Source organism: Lepidochelys kempii, chromosome 2 (assembly GCF_965140285.1).
Source record: "Lepidochelys kempii isolate rLepKem1 chromosome 2, rLepKem1.hap1, whole genome shotgun sequence".
NCBI lineage: Eukaryota > Metazoa > Chordata > Testudines > Cheloniidae > Lepidochelys > Lepidochelys kempii.
In genome coordinates, this window is record NC_136381.1 from 213634642 (window position 1) to 213655628 (window position 20987).

General features: G+C 40.6%; 1 protein-coding gene across 7 annotated transcripts in view; it reads left to right on the top strand.

Moving 5' to 3' along the window:
- The first annotated feature begins 2502 nt into the window (after positions 1-2502).
- SNX13 (sorting nexin 13) overlaps positions 2503-20987 on the top strand; it is a 158736-nt gene continuing 140251 nt past the window's right edge. For all 7 annotated transcript variants that reach the window (XM_073333775.2, XM_073333779.2, XM_073333776.2 and 4 more), the window contains exon 1: positions 2503-2695. In XM_073333775.2, coding sequence (XP_073189876.1) covers positions 2684-2695 — 12 coding nt within the window. In that variant the 5' untranslated portion in view covers positions 2503-2683. The remainder of the gene's footprint in view (positions 2696-20987) is intronic.

Below are 20987 nucleotides of genomic sequence, written 5' to 3' on the forward strand. Positions count from 1 at the left end.
GAAGTGCTACTTGTACTATGAGAAGGAAGAGGAGAGAGTTTGTTCAACTAAGCCAAGATTTGAGGTTAAGGATACTGTTCCAGAATTTGGGACATCTGACACAGTAGCATGTACAGTTGCCCAGCCTAATATTCTACTCTTGTAACATTGACAGTTGGGATTTTCAAAAGTGCTTAAATGAGTTAGAAGCACAAGTTCTGTTGACTTTCAAATGGATGTTTTGTTTTATAAGAACCAAGTGTCCCTTCTTTCTGCACATAGCACACTTAAGAAATTAGGGTGGGGTTCTCAAAAGTGTTTTTTCTTCTTCAATAGGACTTGTGCTCCTAATTCATTTGTTTATTTTTTAAAATCCCACTCTATGCTCTTAAGGGCACTCAAGATGCAGAAAGAGGAGAGATTTGATTGTAATCACAAAGTATCCATTTTACTAGAACACCATCTATGATTCAATTACAGCAAAACACAATGACCCTTTCTCTATATATGTTCACTTAATCCCTACAGTTGCACTTCCTGTTTCGCTCATGATTTCTCCCTACATTTTATACACTGTAATTTATCTTATCATTTGGATAGTTCCATACCTCACGCACAGAGAACACACTAATGTCAGCCTGTGGATGTTACCTAATTTGGGTACAACCAATATAAAAATAGCTATGTAACTATGTGCTTACATTCTGTTTTTGCATAATTATACAACTGATAGTTTACCAAGCACTCTGGTATACTATTGCCCCCTTTAGAGCTGTCTCTAAGCACAGTGCAGCTAATTGGCTGAGTGCAATTAGATATGTGATGAAGACTTGAATGTTGTGAATGCAGACTTACTGCTATGCATAATTTTTTAGTTCTGGTAAACAAATATCCTTTGTGTGAAAGAAAATTAAGCTATGATAGGTTTCAGAGTAGCAGCCGTGTTAGTCTGTATTCGCAAAAAGAAAAGGAGTACTAGTGGAACCTTAGAGACTAACCAATTTATTTGAGCATAAGCTTTCGTGAGCTACAGCTCACTTCATCGGATGCTATGATAATTCTTTTATGTCCTTTTTTGTAACATGTAAAGAAAATCCAAATGCCTGATGCAGTGGAATACCTATGCTCAAATAAATCTGTTAGTCTCTAAGGTGCCACAAGTACTCCTTTTCTTTTTGCGAATACAGACTAACACAGCTGCTACTCTGAAACCTGTTCATTCTAGAACTCAGTAGTCCTAGTGGAATTCTTCATTACCCACTCCCACTCACCCCTCTACTATAAAGAAAACAGGTTTCCTCCCCTTCCCAAGTCCAAACTAGACCAAATATAAAGTCCCCTGAGCTCTTCCATTTCTGGTTCCAGGCTTTCTCTAACTTCTACTACTACTTTTCCCTTCATGCACATCACGAGACCTGTGATTCAATAACCCTTTATCCACTCCCCCCTACACTTTACTTACCCATGCCTAATTTCACATACCTTGAAGATCTGCCAGGGATCATGGAGTTTTGCTTTCAGTACAAACTGAAGGCTTTAATAATTTTAGTACATATAAAACTGGACGAATACTGAACTGTCAAGACAGATTTTCCTGAAAACAGGGATATGCTGTCCTTGTTTGAAATTTAAGGTCCTGATCCTGCAAAGACTGGTGCACTTAACTGGGGATTATCATTCCTACAGACTTCCGTGGGACTGTTAACGTGGGCCAAGTTAAACATGTGTGTGTTTTTGCAAGAGCAGGATATAAATACTTTTATGCGTTTATATTTTTGCTTTCCTAAAAGTGCAGCAAAATCTGCGAAAGTTTTACACAATTTACTCCCCCCCCCCCCCCGACGTGTGCTAATCGTCTAAGAAAATACTTGCTGCCTTAAAAACTGATGCCAGAGAGCAGTTAAGCCCCTAGGAGATCTGTTGTCCTAGGCGTTTCTCAGGTCCAACTGCACCTGCAGGCAGCAGCCAGCTAAGCGAGCAAGCGAAACTCAGCAGGAACAGGACCAAACCCAAAACTCAAAAGGAACCAGCTAAGTAAAACAAAGACCAACTTTCTGGAGCGAGAGCAAGCTCCCAGTCAAACCACCCCCGCCCCGCTGCTGACACGTGGGGCATTTCAAGACCCCCCCCCGCCATACCATCCTCATCCCCGAAGTTGTTTGCATTCAACCCCTGGGCTGGGAGAACGCGGCGCGGCTCACTGAGGTGCATTTCCCAGCCCAGGCCCTGGCTCCACGCTGGGTCCTAAATTCCCCGGCTACTGCTGCAGCCTCAGGGCTACTGGCCATTACCCTGACTGACGAGCCCAGGCTGCCCTGCACGGGGGCGACCCCTATGGTGGCTGCTGCTCTGGTCACGTCGCGCCCATGCCTAGGTGGGGAGCGCAGGGCCAGGGCCAGGGCTAGGGCCAGGCCCGGGCCCGGGACGGAGACGGGCCAGGTGGGGGCGGCTCCCTCCCCGTCTCTCCGCACGCTGCGGCCCCAATGGGCTGGCGCGCCGGCGGCGGCTCACGTCGCCCTCCCAAGATGGCCGCCGCTCCGGATCGAGCGGCGGCGGCGAGGCTGAGGGCAGCAAACGGCCGCTGAGGAGGTCGGCAGGGAGCCGGCAGCCGCCCGCCGCGCAGCGGAGCGGCGGAGTCTTTCCCGGGCTGCTGCGGGCACCATGCAGCGGGGCTAGGGCCGGGGGAGTCCGCAGCGGGGCAATAATGTTAGCAGAGGTAAGAGCCCACCGAGGCCGGGAGGAGCAGCCCCAATCTCCCGCTGTGTGGGTCTTCCCAGGGCCTTGGTCCCCTTCCCACCTCCGGGCTGGGCTGAGCCCATCCCACACAGCAGCCAGCGGCTCTCGTCCCTTGAGCTGCCCGACACGGGAGCTGGGCCCCTCAGCCCGTCCACATCGTTAATCACCTCGGTAACCAGGAGCGGCGATTCGTCCCTGCCTCCCTAACGGCTGCGAGGGGCTCTTGGAGGAGCCGCTGGGCCGGCCCCGCTCTGGCCTGGGGTGTTACGTTGTTATGAAGTGCAGTGGCCCCTGCTTTGGGTTTAGTCATTCAAGAGGCCGAGGTCCCTCAGCCTAGCCTGTCCAGAGATCAAAGTGCCTCCCCCAGCCCCACACGATTGGGCTTCAACTTCAATATGACCCCATCTCTGTTAAGCACCCTATGTGAGATCACTGGTGCACAGGCTTTGCCTTACTTACTTTTGTATTTATTAATTGGACATTGAGGCTGATTGGGGTAAAGGGCTGAGAAGCAGGAATTCCTGGGTTCCAGTCTTGCTCTGCTGTTGCCTTGGTGCATGGCTGTAGACACTTCCTGAGACGTGTTTGCCTCCGTTTCCCTATGACAATTTGGGGAGTTTTGCCTTCCTTACAAGTGTGTTTTGATGCTTAAGGTAATGTTTAAAGTAATAGCACATAAAATATAATGTAAATCTAAAGTATCTGATGCCCAGTCTACACTAGAAAATTAGGTCAGCATAACTACGTCACTCAGGGATATGAAAAATCCATATCCCTAAGCAGCATAGTTAAACCACTCTAAATCCCCATGTAGACAGCGCTAGGTCAACGGAAGAATTCTTCTATCAGCTAACTACCACCTTGCAGGAAGGTGGATTACCTATATGTAGGTAGTGCCTATGCTGAAGCTACCGTGGAGCCATGCTGTTCTAGAGTTTTAAGTGCAGACAAGCCCCGAGTGTCATAAGTGTGCTTGGTGTTGTGTAAAACATAGAAAAGATATGATTGCTGCACCAAGAGGCTGGGAGTGCAGTGTGATGTCTGGCATAGTTTATCAAATGCTTTAAGTGACAGGGGTTTCATACATTTGTAAGTTTCCTTTCTTTAAAGGATTATTGATTATCTGAATGCTAGCAGTGTGCTTAGTGTACAAACATTTATAAGGCATGATTCCTCTCCATTGTCCCTGTTCATATTTTGGTCTGTCATTTAAGTCCACCTACCTGCAAGGTGGGCTAATTCCTCTAAACAATATATAGTTAAATTTTGTCACGTGTTCTTATGTGTAGGAAAATGGCATTAAAGGGAAGTGACACTGCCTTTTGACAGCTGAAGCATCTGATTTTTATTGGCCATGAAGGCAAACAGATATTTTAAGTTCTGATTTGCATATCTTTTCATTGAGATGTAAGTTCCTGAGTGGGGAAGGTGCAGTGCAGTATTTGTGGGAAGTGTTCATGTTAATGTAACAGGACAAGAACTTGCAGACTAAATAATACGTATAAAATAAAAATCCTAGTTTGAACGTGAGCTATGTGGTGGTATTTTGTTTGGAGTAAATGGACTACTTTGAGTAATGGTCAATAAGTGATTTGTATATGTAATGCTTTATGTGCAGTATTTCAGCAGTAAAACCATATTACCGTAGTTTTTTAAAATCTATGCTAAATTAAAGTAAATACAATCTTGGGTGAATGATTAGTACAAAGTTCATATTTAGCATGTTTTTCTATCCAAGGGGCTTTATATCTAAAAGGGTTTACTGAGGCAGTGAGCTGCTTTGAGGTTGAAACTTCTGCTTATTTTTATGATATCTCTTGGTGATATTTCAAGGTACATCATCAGAATTCATACTAATAGTTGCTTATAATATTTTCCAATTTGAGTTGTGAAGTGAAGAATGCTACACCAAACGAATAAAGATTACCAGTTTTTCAAACTTTGGGTTTAAATTTGATTTACTGATTAAAATCCTACCAGCAAAACAGAGTTATCCACAAATACTATATCCTAAAATTAATACTAAAGAGATTCATACAGCTCCAGGTTTCCCCACTGTCCGCTTTATGCTGCTCATAATCAGTTTCATAAAGAGGCCATTGCTGAAGACTTCTAACTGGAGAGGAAATCAGTAAGTGACAGAAATGTGTTGTGCCTTTTTATTTGCCAAAAGAAACTCCCTAAAATTTTCAGGCAGTATCAAAAACTGGGAACTTTAAGAGTAGCCCACCTTTCGTGAAGTTAGTGTGTAAAATTAAATAGTATAAATTATTTTGCTAAGTAAGCAAAACATAACCTTTGAACCAAACATATGACTTGATGTTGGGGTCAGAAGGAGATATTTGTAAGTGCCATGTAGATCAGTGGTTCTCAAAGCCGGTCTGCCCCTTGTTCAGGGAAAGCCCCTGGTGAGCCGGACCGATTTGTTTACCTGCCGCGTCCACAGGTTCGGCTGATCACGGCTCCCACTGGTTGCGGTTTGCTGCTCCAGGCCAATGGGGGCTTTAGGAAGGGCGGCCAGCACGTCCCTTGGCCTGTGCACAGCCCCCATTGGCCTGGAGCAGCGAACCGCAACCATTGGGAGCCGTGATCGGCCGAACCTGCGGACGCGGCAGGTAAACAAATCGGTTCGGCCCGCCAGGGGATTTCCCTGAACAAGCAGTGGACCAGCTTGGAGAGCCACTGATGTAGATGATTCTTCTTGATCTTGGATTGTTGTTTTTTGGGTTTTTTAAAGAAGCATCATTCCTCCTTCAATTTCAATAATCCATAGTTACTTACATTTAATCAAAATAATAAAAACACTTTGAAGGCTCAATTTGCATTCATATACTCGTGTTCTTAAATAGTTTTCTGTTATTCTTATTAAGTATTACCAGCTTGTCAGTGAGCACCCTCTTCTCCCTCATATTTCCCCCGAACAGACCCACTTTAAATTGTTAGTGTTGCTCTTTCATTTCCTTAACTTTTCCGGGATTATGTTGCTACATTCATGATGCTTTTTATAGATGATACTCTAAAAATATAATTTTTTATGTGGCCCAAGTATAGTATATCTCTTCTTAAGCAGACACTAGATTCCACTTTATAAAATGTGTTTCATGTGGATGCTATTTAGACAGTCATGTACCCATATGCCTTTTCTTTTGGGAAAACAAATATTCTATATAGTTTGGCCTAGTAATGACAAATATAGTCATGCTTCTGTAAGGTATTCGACTTGATACTACAGCTCATTTTGATTAAAAAAAACCCCTAGAAAGATATAAAATTAACATGGCACACATTAAATGGATTAAAAACTGGCTAACTGGTAGGCCTCAAAATTTAAATGTAAATGGGAAATCATCATAGAATGGGTGTTTTTAGTGGAGTCCCCCAGGGACTGGTTATTGGCCCTCTGCTATTTTACATTTTTATTCGTAACGTGGAAGAAAACAAAATCATTACTGATGAAGTTTGCAGATGACCCAAAAATTGGGGGAGTGGTAAGCAATGAAGAAGACAGATCACTGATACAGAGCAATTTTGATTACTTGGTAAACTGGGTGCAACCAAACCATATGTATTTTAATACTATTGCATCTAAGTATATACTTCCAGGAACAAAGAATGTAGGCCATACTTACAGGATGGGGGAACTCTATCCTGAGAAACAGTTGTGGCAGACTGACAACTTCCTGCAGTATCCTGAATGAACTTTGTTGAATTATTAAAAATGCAATTGTCTGTGTTGTTGTGCAATTGTCTGTATTTCCATGGAAGGATAAAAAGAACAGCGGGGGAGATTAAGAGATGTAGTAATATCTTCAGAGAAGAGACCTTTACATCTGCCCCACACTTCCTGAAAGGTATGCATATACTAGTTCAAACTGGATTCTCCAGGCACCAACAGACACCAAAAACGTTTTTGGATAAATAGCTTGGATTTAAACTGGTTTATGGCCTTCTTCCTGATCAGACAGGACCCCTTATCCACACAAGACCACAGTGCTTAGGGTAGGATTGGAAGACTGGGACTACTGAGGTTCAGGAGATTGAGTGCTTGTTTTCAGATGAATCTGTGATGAAGTGGTAACTGGAAGGAATCCCATTAGATAGTGGAGTTGAAGGACTGCTCCTGCTAGGGTGACCATATATCCCGTTTTGCCTGGGACAGTCCCTTTTTTAAGCCTGGTCCTGGCCGTCCCCACTTTTTTGGCAGAAATGGGTATTTGTCCTGTTTGCTCTTGCTGACTTGATCAGTTAGCAAGAGCAAATGGGACAAATGACCACTTTAAAAAAACAAACAAACAAAACCAAAGGTGGAGTGCGGTGTGGAGGAATGTGTGGGAGGGGGATGAGCAGCCATGCCAGCCCTGTGCAGGGGGAGAGGCAGGGCTCAGGTAAGCAGCGACGCCAGCCCCAGCCCTATGGGTTGCGGTGGTGGGAAGCGGAGCTTGGGCCAGCCCCATGTGGGGTGGGGGGTGCCTTTGGACCAGCACTCCGTGATGTCCCATTTTCCCTTTGGGAAATATGGTCTTCCTATCTCCTGTCAGAGTATGTTAGGGTTGGGGTTAATTCTGGTAAGCTTATTAGCATGCATTCTTTTAATGTTTTAATATGTTTTCTCGGTAAAGCTTTTTAACTTAATAAAATGGGCTTTCCTAGAAAGTGCTGTGTGGTTACCTTATCACTGTAGAGAGTACAACTGCTAACCATCTCTGAAGAGAAAGCAAGCAGGCATCCCTGGGAAACCTGTGCAGGGAAATACATGATGAAGGAGGAGGCTGGGCAGCCTGGAAACACCCTGGTGACAAGGGAGAGGGATGTGTGTCTCCACTCAAGAGAGGCAACAGCTGTGGAGCTGGAAGCCTGAGAGTGGGTGCCCTGGCTGGTCCACTGGGGGGAAATACAGGTGCAGTTGCTCTCAACTGTGCCAGCAGACTCTGAAAAAGATTTGTGGTCATGGTGGATAATAAGTTGAACATGAGCTCCCAGTGTGACACTGTGGCCAGAAGGACTAATGAGATCCTTGGATGCATAAACAGGGAAATATTGAGTGGGAGTAGAGAGGTTATATTTGCCATTGGTTCAACTGCTACTGGAATACCGTGACCAGTTCTGGTGTCCACAATTCAAGAAGGATATTGATAAATTGGAAAGGGTTCAGAGAGGAGTCAAGACAACAATTGAAGGATTAGAAAACATGCCTTATAGTAAGAGTCTTGGAGCTCAAACTGTTTATCTGATAAAAGAGAAAGTTAAGGGGTGACTTGATTACAGTGTAAAATATTTAATAATTGGCTCTTCAATCTAGCAAAGAAAGTTATAACACAATCCAATGGCTGGAAATTGAAGCTAGGCACATTCAGACTGAAAATAAGGCATAAATTTTTAACAGTGAGAGTAATTAACCATTGGAACAATTTACCATGGGTTTCTGGTGGATTCTTCATCACTGGCAATTTTAAATCAAGATTGGATGCTTTTCTAAAAGATATGCTGTAGGAATTATTTTGGGAAAGTTCTATGGACTGTTATACAGGAGGGCAAACAAGATTATCACAGTGTTCCTTTCTAGCCTTGGAATCTAAATGATGTAGATTTAAATGCGGTAGCTCATTTTTTCTTTCTCTTAAATCTGTGCTGCAGATATCTTAAAATGTATTTAATGTTTGCAAAGCACTGTATAATTTGTAAGTGCTGTAGTGAGAGCAACAGTGACTAGAGTGGCTCCAAATCCTACAAAGACTTGCATATGTTTAAATTTCTGTACTGCGAGTAGCCCCTTTGTCTTAATTGGGACTACTTATACTGAATAAAGCGAAGCATGTACATAAGTTTTGACAGTTAGAGGACTGCAGTGGTTTCCATTCCAGTCTCCTTTATAGTTTCTTACAACTTTCTGAAACTCTTCATTATTTTAGGATGAAATTTTCCAGGCTTGGGTTCTGCTAAAAAGGGATTCTTTTTTTAAAGTTTGTGCAAAAACAGATGAGCTGTTTATTGAGTTGTGAAAAGAGTGTGGGTATATGTGGAGTTGGACGTTACAAATTCTTGCTAAATAATTTTTGAACAGCTCTTCAGCTGAAACACCTGGGCATAGAAAATTGAAACATGGCTGGAAATAGTGCTTTTTGAGAAGTGTTTTTGAGTTTTCTGGTGAAGATTAGGTTTGATTTGACTGAATTATGACTCTAAGAAAATTGCATGCTTCCTTGCGTGCTTCGCATTTTGCGCATGGTTTCTTACTAAGCTTGTGAAGTAAGCGGTTATGGCAGTCTATGGTGCATATGTATGTGTCTATGCTGCAGTGTAAGACCAGGGTTTGAACTCAGGCTCAAGCCTAACCCACTTCCCATCCAAACACAACACTAACCCAGGGCTAGGACCCAGAGCCCCAGAGGGGGCTTGTCTAATCCTGACACAAGCAGGACCCATGGTTCAAGCCCTATTGCTTTTCACTGTAGACACAGCCACACTGGATTCATGCTCTGGGAGTGTGCCAAAAGCATCCCACAATCCTAAGGTCTGAATTTCTTTGTCCTCTGAAGAGTCAAGTTTGTAGACAGTCGAGTTTTCCCACACGGTGCCATGAACAAAGAGCTAGTTGCCACATTTGGGAGGGCCCTCGGAAATCTGGGATATGGGTGACTGGACTTGGGCCATGCAGTGTAGGTGCTAGAATCCCAGGTAGGGACCAAGGGTTTAACAATTCTTAACTTGGGGTTACAAATGAGTGTAGCTGCTATTTTACTAACTCTTGGATTGCATTGCATTGTAGATATATCCTTAGAGCCTATCTATACAGGAAGTTAAGCCAAATTAACTACACTATGGGACTATAGTGGCACTATGTATCTACACTATGGGACTATAGTGGCATTGTTAGGGTGCCCTAGCTATGCTGGCATATCCCTGTAGCGAAGATGCAGCCTACAGCGACGGAACTGGCTTGTCCATTGCTGTAAGAACACCACATCCCTGAGTGATGGTAGCTAGGTCAACGGAAGCATTCTTCTGTTGACCTAGTTGCATGCACACCAGGGGCTAGGTCAGCATAGCTATGGTGCTCAGAGGTGAGGATTTTTCATGCACCTAAGCACAATAGTTATGTCAACTTAAAATTTAATATAGACCAGGCTTAAAGATGTGACTTCAAAGTGTGTTAGTTAAATTACATTAAACTCCTGAGTGGATGATCTCATTTAGAAGTAAAGTGGCCTTAGTTCACTAAGGGTTTGTCCACAGCTGGCACTTTAGAGTGCTGCAACTTTCTTGCTCAGGGGTGTGAAAAAACACTCCCCTGAGTGCAGTAAGTTTCAGTGCTGTAAAGCGCTAGTGTAGACAGTGCACCATAGCTGGGAGCTATGCCCTCGTGGAGATGTTTTTTTTAAGAGTGCTGGCAGAGCTCTCTCCCAGCGCTGTGCTGTGACTACACAAGCCATGTTAAAGTGCTGCTGTGGCAGGGCTTTAATGTTGCCAGTGTAGACAAGCCCTAAGTGAATTAAGCTAAAGCAAAGCCCTTAGTTATTTAGGTAAAAGTGTACTGGAGGTGCAAAGGGATCTGCTAGAACTGCTGCTCTGAAGCACCTTGCGAGTTTCACAATAGAGCAATGCACCATTCCCAGTTATGCAGCTTGTAAGCAGAAGGGGACTTCTGTGGAGCTCTTTAGTATGTGAGAGAGTTCCCATTGCAACAAGTCAAAACTTCCAGAATATTCTTTAAAGCCAACTTTGCTGTGTGTAAGGGAGCAAATCTCATTTTTATGGCGGGGAAGGGATAGCTCAATGGTTTGAGCATTGGCCTGCTAAACCCAGCGTTGTGAGTTCAATCCTTGAGGGTGCCATTTAGGGATCTGAGGCAAAAATTGGGGAATGGTCCTGCTTTGAGCAGGGGGTTGGACTAGATGACCTCCTGAGGTCCCTTCCAACCCTGATATTCTATGATTCTATGGATATGTCTTTAAAAAATAAACAAAAAACCTCAGAAGTCCCTATATTAAACTATATTAAGTAAAATCTATATTAAGTAAATGTTAAGCTTACAAAATTCAGTGTTCAGATCAAGAAATGCCAAAGTTAAAGAAGCACAGTAGTTTTCTCAATTCTCCAAATATGGTAAAAAAAGGACTGTCCTTGCGAAACCTCAGATTTATGGAGGAAAAGTTGTAAAAAGTCTTAGGGTCTTTTATAGTTGGCTCCTGTTTAATGGAGTATAGGATTTTGACCCTGGTATTTTGATGGCTTTACATTTTTATTGTGAAATAATTGATTTTGAACTGAAAATAATTACTGTGGGACTTTTCTCCATAAATGTGTGTTTTTGCAATATTTACCATGTTAGCCATATTTTGCTATGGCAAGCAACCAGCCTTATTGGCTATTAACTTGCTTTGAAATAGTCACCTTTATTAATATGTTGCAGTTTACCACCTCATTGCTATAATACTAGCTCGATTCAGAAATATTCAGGAACAAGTTTAACATACAGACTTGTTTAATTTCTTTTGTCTATTCCTTGATTTGCAGCTATGAAAAGTTGAAGACTAGGTTTTCCAAAGGTGGCTTTGAAGTTTGACATCATGGTTGGGTTATAAATTGCTGGTAGATGTAGGCCTGGCTTGACATGAGTAACTGGACATGGGTGAAGCCTTATTTTTTGGGAGACAACATGAGGGAGTTAAATGGATCAGCAGGCTGGAAACAGAATGTCTTTAGGAGCTAAGATAAGGGAAATATTGCACAAATATGTCACTGTTATTGCATTTTACCAGTCTGCACTTACCTAAAAAATTGTGCCCACTAAAAGTTAGTAAAATATAGTTAAAAACTGTTTTTTAAAAACTTTCTAAACCAAAATGTTTAAAAATGCATAAGACTGGTAGAGTTGGGGGATGGGTACATTAAAATAAACTTAATAGGATTGGCACAAAACTAAACTGTTTGTTTAAAACCAGCATCTCATTGTAAAACCAAACTGACATAGAAATGCTGTGGGAACATAAGCATTTCAACAGAAGATAGCGACAAAAGTAGAGCATCCATTGAATGAGCAAAACCAAGGACTCCTTAATAAAGCTTTAACTATATATATAATAAACATAACATTGTAATTGCTTTACAAAAGTATAACATTAACATAAGAACATAACATAACAGCCGTACTGGGTCAGACCAAGGTCCAACTAGCCCAGTATCCTGTCTTCTGACAGTGGCCAATGCCAGGTGCCCCTGAGGGAATGAACAGAACAGGTAATTATCAAGTGATCCATTCCCTGTCGCCCATTCCCAGCTTCTGACAAACTGAGGCTAAGGACACCATCCCTACCCATGCTGGCTAGTAGCCATTGATGGAGCTATCCTCCATGAACTTATCTAGTTCTTTTTTGAACCCTTTTATAGTGTTGGCCTTCACAACATCCTCTGGCAAGGAGTTTCACAGGTTGACTATGCATTGTGTGGAAAAATTCTTCCTTTTGTTTGCTTTAATTCTGCCGCCTATTAATTTCATATGGTGACCCCTAGTTCTTGTGTTAGGAGTAGTAGTAGTAAATAACACTTCCTTATTTACTTTCGCCACACCAGTCATGATTTTATAGACCTCTGTCATATCCCCCGTTAGTCGTCTCTTTTCCAAGTTGAAAAGTCCCAGTCTTATTAATTTCTCCTCATATGGTAATATTAAGTCAATATGTTCTAATAGGAATATTGTGTAGCATGTAGGAGATACGTGCTATACAAAGTAAAAGTGGCCAAGTTCTATGGAGCAAAAAACCTTGCCTTTTATCACCACAGAAAAGTTAAAACTTTGGTATAAGAACGGTAATACCAGTTGGTGCAAGGTAGGAAAATTAACAAGGGTCCAGTACCACGACGTTAAATGTGAAACCCATATGATGTGGAAGAAGTTTGTTTTCTCTCCTCAAATACTGTTCCAAGATAATGCAAGGTCTGGAAAGCCTCAGCCTTGTGCTGCCATTTGCACCTGGTGGACACTTACATGTGCAGGTGTAATGTCTTATAGACAAAGATGCTGGCAAGTGGATTCACGCTGGGGGAACAATCTCCAAATTGTACAGTACAGTTGAGATACTGGATGTTTGTAAAATAAACATTGCATATGCTAGTGATAAGTATTCTGTAGTCTCTGAAGAGGGCCACTTCTGGTATGGACCAAGGGGATGTTATTTTAATTGGCCTATGGTTTCTTTCACACCTAAATTGCCTCTAGAAAATGAAAAGATTATATTTTTAGCCTTTTTACAACATATAAAAACAAAGTTAAAATTATAGAAGGATGCTTTAAAGGCACTGCAAGCTTATAATGTGGAATTATACCCTGGCGGGCTATACCATAAGAGATAAGCTTGTACCCCCCAGTTTGTACTTTAAGCCTAGTATCAGTGGTGGTTCAAATAATTACAACAACTGTGATCTTGAGAATGTGTTGCAGGGCAATGAACTTAAAAAAGAAAGCACAGAAAAATAGATATACTGAAAATAAAACCCATTCTAATATAGAAAAGAAAAACAAAAGCAGTGGAATGTAGGCCTGGCTTGACATGAGTATTTGGAAGTGGGTGAGGCCTCCTTTCTTGGGAGTCTGAGTTAGGGAGGTAAATGAATCAGCAGGTTGGAAATAGAATGTCTGTATAAGCTAAGATCATTTACAATGGACAAGATAACAGTGGATAAGATAAGTTAGGAATGTAAAGATGAGGTAAAGAGTACATGGACAGAGCATTCTGTGCAGGGATTGGTCCCTACAAAGTAACCAAGCCAATCCCAAAACATGATGCAATGTGTAGTACGTGCAATGTAATGTGTAAATGTATGTAAAAGAAGAGGTTTGCTATGTAATATGTGTGATATGTATGTATGATATGTCCTATACCCATACCCTACACTTGCATCTGATCAACTCAGCATAGCTTTGCTGTATGCCAAATAAAGGACTCTAAATGATGAGACTGAAGTCGAACAGAGTGGAAGAAGTCTTGGGGGAACCCCCAATAAGAGAGATATTTTAGAATATGAAAATAAGTCAGTTGGGCTGTGATCCTGAAGTTATAGGCAGAATGACCCTCTGTGGAATTTCAGTGACTTCACTGGGACTTTGTGCATGTTCAGGATCCACTTGTGGAGATCTGATTACAGAACCAAGGTGTTAGTTTGTAAGCTCTTCAGGGAAGGGGATTTCTTTCCATGAGTGTTTGTACCAGGCTTAGCACAGTGGAACTCTGTTCCTGATAGGGGCTCCTGGGCACTACCTTAGCAAGGATTTAATGATTTTATCTTCTGTAAGCTGCCACTGGATTCTACAGTCCCATTTGTTCTAACATTTCTTAGACAATTTTAAGAAAGGTAGGGTTTTACGTGTCCAACGTAATTTACATCTTTGCCACACAATATATTAAAAATATTTTACAACTGTATTAAAGGACAATGATTGAAATCTCCAAAAGAATAGCCTAGAATATATAGTGGGCCTTAAAATAATTTGGTTGTAGTGTAGCCACCTTGCTGCAGACTTTTGTACTTGGCCTTATTGGACAACACAGATGAACTAAGTGCATTCAAAATAGCTTATAAGCTATACAGTAAACATGGTGTTTTGATGTTTTCAGATTCTGAGGTGACTGGTGTAGTAGAACCTGTATGTATAGCTTGAAGAAAAAGCAAATGTAAAAATTTGTGAGAAGTGGATTAAAATGGTGGGTCAGTCAGATGTGAGCAAATAGATAAATAGACCATAATTCCAGGTGGTCTGTAGCACTGAACTGGCTCCTAACAGAGACCTTATGCCTTTGATCCTAGTTTTTGCTCCTCTTTTCCCCTCCCCACACAAAGATGACATAGCATGCTGTACTAGCAGAGACCATGAGGAGAGCTGCTAGTATTCGCTTTAGCTTTAGACACAACATACTAGTAGTAACTATGTTGCTGGTAGCACTTAAAGCATTGGCTAATTAAAGTACTTCTAGCATCTCACACTGTTGCTTGGGTGGAGGTTGCAAGGTTGGTATGATAGAGAGATCAAAAAGTAGAAGAGGAAAGAGAGAGAAAATAGGAGTGATAGAGTCCCAAAAAGCACTGGTTCTGGTTGGAAACATTTTATTTGTAGGTCATAGGTTGGAAGCACTGCCTCTAGAAAAGTCAGGTCAGATGTTGTGATGTAGAAGGGGTCATAAAGTAGGGCTGAATCACCTGACCTCTGGTAGTGGTAAAGCAATTGGTGTCTGAATCTTTTCAATATTTTGATCCTTATCTTCAGTGTTGGGATGCTGTCCCACTTTGAAAACATTTTGAAAATTTATCTTGGCAGGGCTATGGATGCTCTCACATAGTTGTTAAATTTAATCATATAAACACACTTGACAGTTTTAAAATGACCACTATTTCAATGGCATAACTGTGATCTTATTACGGATAAAATTCAGTACTTGCAAATACATACCAAAACTAGGCATTGTGAGGTAGCATAGATTGGTAGGCATGTTGGGCTGAGTTGCCTTTTTCTGTAACTAAATCTTTGTGCTTAGGATAATTTTCAGAGCTTTTTTGTACCATGCATATGAGCATTGAAGGATATCTGTGAATCAGTTGTCTTGTTTTTCTTCATGTTTTGTGTAGCCGTTGACTAAAATTCCCAAGTATGTTGCTGCATGGCAACACCAAGGCCTGTACGGTTTGTGATAATCAGCTGCATGTTTTTTATTGTGGTTGAAATGTCACCTCAATGCTACAGTTCAAATAACCTGACCAAATATAGGCCCCAAAGTTGTTACTGTTTTTTGCATTATCGACATGTATACAGGGACTTAGGCATTATGCTAATATGAAATAAAGACAGGCCCTTTCTCCCAAAGAGCTGCAAACAACTGTTCCATTCAAATTGAGCCTTAATGGGGTTTTGCACAGGTGAGTGATCAATCCATGCAGAACATGTTATAGGATCAGGCCATAGTGATTAGGCTATTAGTTCCTCATATTGGAAACTACAGGATTGTCTGACTATACCATCACCATCAATTTTGTCATACCTCACAAAGGAAGTGTGTGACATGGCTTGAGAAGAGCGTTAGAACCATTTCTGATAGAATTGTTGGGGATCATCAGGAGTTGCTTCATCTTGTGTATATGTAAACATGAGTTTTTTCAGATGACTTAAGTACTTCAGGACTAATGCGTAACTGCTGTTGGTATAGTGCTTTTTACATTTGTTCAACAGCTAGCTAGGGTTGATTCAGAGTTAATAGTGAAAGTGATGGATAATACTGGATAATAACTCTGTTAAATGTTCTTTACATCAATATTGGCTATGACATTAGATTCTTAAAACACTTATTTTACTTCCATATGTTTATAGTTAACTAGATTTTTGCATCAGTGGGTAAGGAAGCTATACTCAAAATTTTTGCTTTCTAAGAGCATTTCTGAGCTTGTGACTATTTAATAACTGTTAGGAAATGCTGCGGACAGGTTTGGCTTTTGCATTTTTCTATGATTATGGGAGTAAGGCTTTACTGGAGTATGTTTTAGGGTAAGCTCTGATCATAATATATTTGTGTTCATAATCATGCCAGTATTCTTTTAAATTCCATCCATTTCAGACTGTGCAGTATATCCCTCTAGTTTTAAGGAATGAGCTGTATTAAAGATTTTTGCTGGTACCTTAAGGCCATTCCACGTTAGCAAGGCCATTGTTTTTGCCAGGTTTCAGAGTAGCAGCCATGTTAGTCTGTAACCGCAAAAAGAACGGAAGTAGTTGTGGCACCTTAGACACTAACAAATTTTTTTGAGCATAACCTTCCGTGGGCTACAGCCCACTTCATCGGATGCATGCCGTGGAAAATACAGTAGGACGATTTTATATACACAGAGGACATGAAACAATGGGTGTTACCATGCACACTATAACGAGAGTGATCAGTTAAGGTGAGCTGTTACCAGTAGGAGAGAAAAAAAACCTTTTGTAGTGATAATTAAGATGGTAATAGCTCACCTTAACTGATCACTCTCATTATAGTGTGCATGGTAACACCCATTGTTTCATGTTCTCTGTGTATATAAAATCGTCCTACTGTATTTTCCACTGCATGCATCCGATGAAGTGGGCTGTAGCCCACAAAAGCTTATGCTCAGATAAATTTGTTAGTCTCTCAGGTGCCACAAGTATTCCTATTATTTTTGCTGTAAAGGAATGAGCTTCAACAGGAAGTTTGAAGTTGCTACACATCCTTCAGGATATTCTACATTTCCATTCTTCCTGTTGACTCTCACAGACATGGATCGACTGCAGAAAATGCTCAGAAGTTCATTATCAGACTTGTTTCAGATGACCCACTGGCTATGATATAGTGACTCAGACTTCTGGGTTGAATTTGTTACTAGAAATCTAAATACTGCTCCTTTAGTTCCCCAGAGCGTATGGATCATTAATGATGCAAGATGTCCAACCTCTCACTCTAGGAACAGAATGAATTGACTCTACCATGCTGACCCACAGAATCGGGGCTGCATTTGTTCCATACTGGTGGGTGCTTCCACTCTGCTGATGGTGTAGCTTTTCTGTTTGTGCATCTCTCGCCGCCCCACAGATGTTTTTCTTTTCTCTTGTGTTTTTTTCTTCTTCTTTCCTTTCCCTCACCCAGGAGTATGGCAGGACAAGTTGCAGAGTGAAATCTTCTACTCTGTTAGTCAGTTTTCTTTAGCACAGCAGGATGAGCAGAGTGGCAGAGTGAAGTATCTCTTTGAGTGTCCCAGCAGTTGCAGGAAATTTCCTGTTTGACTCTGCCACTCCTTCAGGTTATTATGCCTGTAGAGTTCTGAATGAAACTAACTAGAAACATTGCTGGGCAAACACTGTGGTTGCGATTTTCAAAAATACTCTGAACGGGCTGTCCACACACTTTCCCTTTAATTTTAAGGACACCTGGATCCCATATACCTTAGGTAGCTTTGAAAATCTCAGTTTGTGTCCCTAAACAGAAGCAGCATCATGGGCATAACGCTTGACTGCAGGTGGCATGGGAAAATGCAGTATTCATGATCTTTGACTGAATCTAAATCCTTGGAGAGGTATGAGGCCCAGATCCTGTGAACACTTACACAGCATGAGTAGTTCGTTCCACTGAGTTAACTGGGACTGCTCACCTGTATGATGTTACTCCTAAGCTTTGGGGCCCTTAGTCTAGCCCTCTAATAAAAAAGAGGGGAGGTAGGAGTTCTGTTTGTCAGATAATATTGGTGCCTGGCAGTCTAGGAGCAGTGGTTAGTTCTATTCATAAAGATGACCTTGTTGTCATTCTTCGACAATATGCCCAGTGTAACATTTGTTACTATTTGCTCAATTTATTTCAACTAGGATTTTCTGCTTGAAGCACAAGAAGAGGTAAGAGTTTCTTGCTTCAATATTAAGTGAATGTGCTACATTGATGCCTCATATGATTAGGAAACATGATGTACATAAGTGGCACATGCATTGCCACCTTTGTAATTAAGTATTTAACTTCAGTAAAGCGAAGCTGACGACAGCTAGGAACCGAGATAAATTCTTAAAAGTAGGTGCATCCTATTGGTTAACATTAATGGGATTTCTTTGTGATCCATGAGGGAAAAGTAGGATTCTTGATATAAATTTAAAATAAAAAAAATTCATTGAATTAGTAAATTTTTGATGTTTTTGAGAGGGGGTACAAGGAAATGTTTGGTGACAAACAAACATAATATGCATGTTGTGGAGGATCACTGGGATACTTTAAGGAGAGAAATGTGTTGCAATCCAACATACTCTCTTCCTCTCCACTGTGCACTGCCCCCACCCATTTAAAGTGTATCCTAATGAAGACCCTGATTTATCAAGTTTCTTAAGCATGTGAGTAGTCCCATTAAAGTCAATGGCCCTATTGATTAAGAACCTTATTAATCAGAGCACAAGTCATTTTGGCAGAAGGAGAATGCTGCTGGAGGGCTGCTCTCTACATAAGTTCTTGCTGAGCTATTTCAAGAGGTCAGTCAGAAGGATTTGGGAAGAAGGAATAAAAAATGCTTCTTTCTAGGAGACAGTGATGTATACAATGACCATCTGTACCTTAACATGGGGTGGGTGAAGAAAGTAGACTACAATTGATGTGTTACTTAATATGTGCTTTATTTTTCTTTGAAAAGTTGTGGGATATTGCGATGTTTCCTCGAAATGTTTTCTCTACAGATTTTTACTTAAAATGTAGATATAACCAAAGAAATTTTCACTAGAAATCGAACATTTAAAACCTTGAAAGTGACTGCCCCCTTTGAATCGGCACATCTCTGAAAATCAGTCGTTGATGTTTTGACACATGTGGTGAAGCCAGCCATTTGTCTTGTGGGCACATCTTTTAGCTCTTGCAGTGGAGGGTGGTAGGGCTGTCTGATATCAAAAGCAGTCTGTCTTGGGTGCTCCCACAGAGTGGGAGTTGGCTAAATATATAATCTGAACTTCAGAACTGAAAAGTGTGAGGATAGTTTACAAAGTGTTTAAAAAGCCCTCTTACACTTAAAATAAAATAGCTTTTAAAAACTGTTTGCCTTTAAATTGATTTTTGCAGTATCTACTTTAAAATGGTATTACATACGCATAGCTAAGCAGCAACATCATTTAACGAGTCACACAAACATCTTTACTAATCCTGAATCTAAGAGGTATATTCCCTACCCCTCAGTTTTGAAGTCTTCCTGACTTGTCTTTATTTGTTGTTTTAAGATATAATTTTTGTTAGTGTTATAGCTTCATTAACATACATAATAATGTATTATGTATTATGTAATATGTATTATTATGTATGTTAATGACTGCCCCATCCAACCCCTCCTCCCCCACTGCAGCCACAAACAACATGACTTGAACCCCTTAACACCTAGGCTACAGCTTGACCAAATAACACCATTGTAAAGGTGTTAAACTATGTCTATCTTAAGTGTCTATGTCTATCTTAAGTGTTAAGGGTTGTTTCAAAGACATGCTGGCTAACATGATTTTAGAAAGCATCTCTTTTTATTGTCTAAACAATAGCATTGAACCACTTTACTGTGCAAACTAAATGGTTGTAGGACTGTACCCTTGCTCATCTATGTAATGGAGCACAAAATTAATTGAACTGTTAAAACATATCTAACATCCTATCATAGAACTATTATAGCTTGAATGTATTTTCATAGGTGAATGAACTCAAAAGATATTTTTTTTAAATGTGAAGTCTGCAGTTACCACAACTAAGCACCAGTTAAGTCAGCTATGCAGGTGGATGTGATAATAAATGAATACCTCAATAATTCAGTTTTCATTTGATAATTATGTTGTAATTCTGGTAATTGCTTCTTTCAGTAACAAGCAAATTGGAAACTAAAGAAATAAAACTGGACTTTCACATAATGTAGTATAAAGTTAACCAGTAATTAAAACCAAGACACTTGCTAAAGGAATAGATGTAATTCCTGCACAAACTTTTTGCAGCTTGCCATCTTAAAAACTGAAGATATTGTAGTAGCAGCATTTGCGTGGGGGGGGGGCTCAGTTCCACATATGCTCATATCCACAGAAGTGTTTCTTGGTCATAAGAAACTGTAGATCTGGCTTTAGATTTTGATGATTTGTCAATCTAATATTTAAAAGAGAAGCCTCTTGTAAACAGTTTAAGAGTTGTATGTTAAAAGAATCTTAATCACAAACCTACAAATTAATTGAGAGAGAATGAAATGTCTTAAATTTTAATGTTCTCAAATTTATGTAAAATTTGATTTGAATAAATAATCACTGAATTAAACATGACAGGTATTCTGGAGCATTGTATCTTCATGTATGATAAAAAAAAGATGCAATACGCTTCTCTTGTGCTGTATGAAATTTTCAAATTTCCATAATTTTACTAAGAATGGAAACTTTATGGTACTTCAGTGTCCCTGTCATTGACTTCCTTATTTGCTTAAAAAACTGAGCTAATTTGTCACAATTCACTGACTTTGTGGGACTGTCACTTTCTAAGATTTTAGGAATTTTGTAAAGAAAATGTCATGTCAGCTTAATGATTCCCCTTTTCTTTAAAAAATGGGAAATTTTGTAATGTAAAGTCTTAAGAAGGTGAAATCATTAAATACTATTCTCGCTGGCTTACTTGACTGGTGTACAGGTGGTTGTGAGGGATGTTTCCGTAGCATAGATTGTAACTATCTATGTGAAACCTGTCAAAACCAAAAAATTCTAACTGAACATCAGGTACAAGAGAAGCACAGGTGTGTGTGTGTGGGGG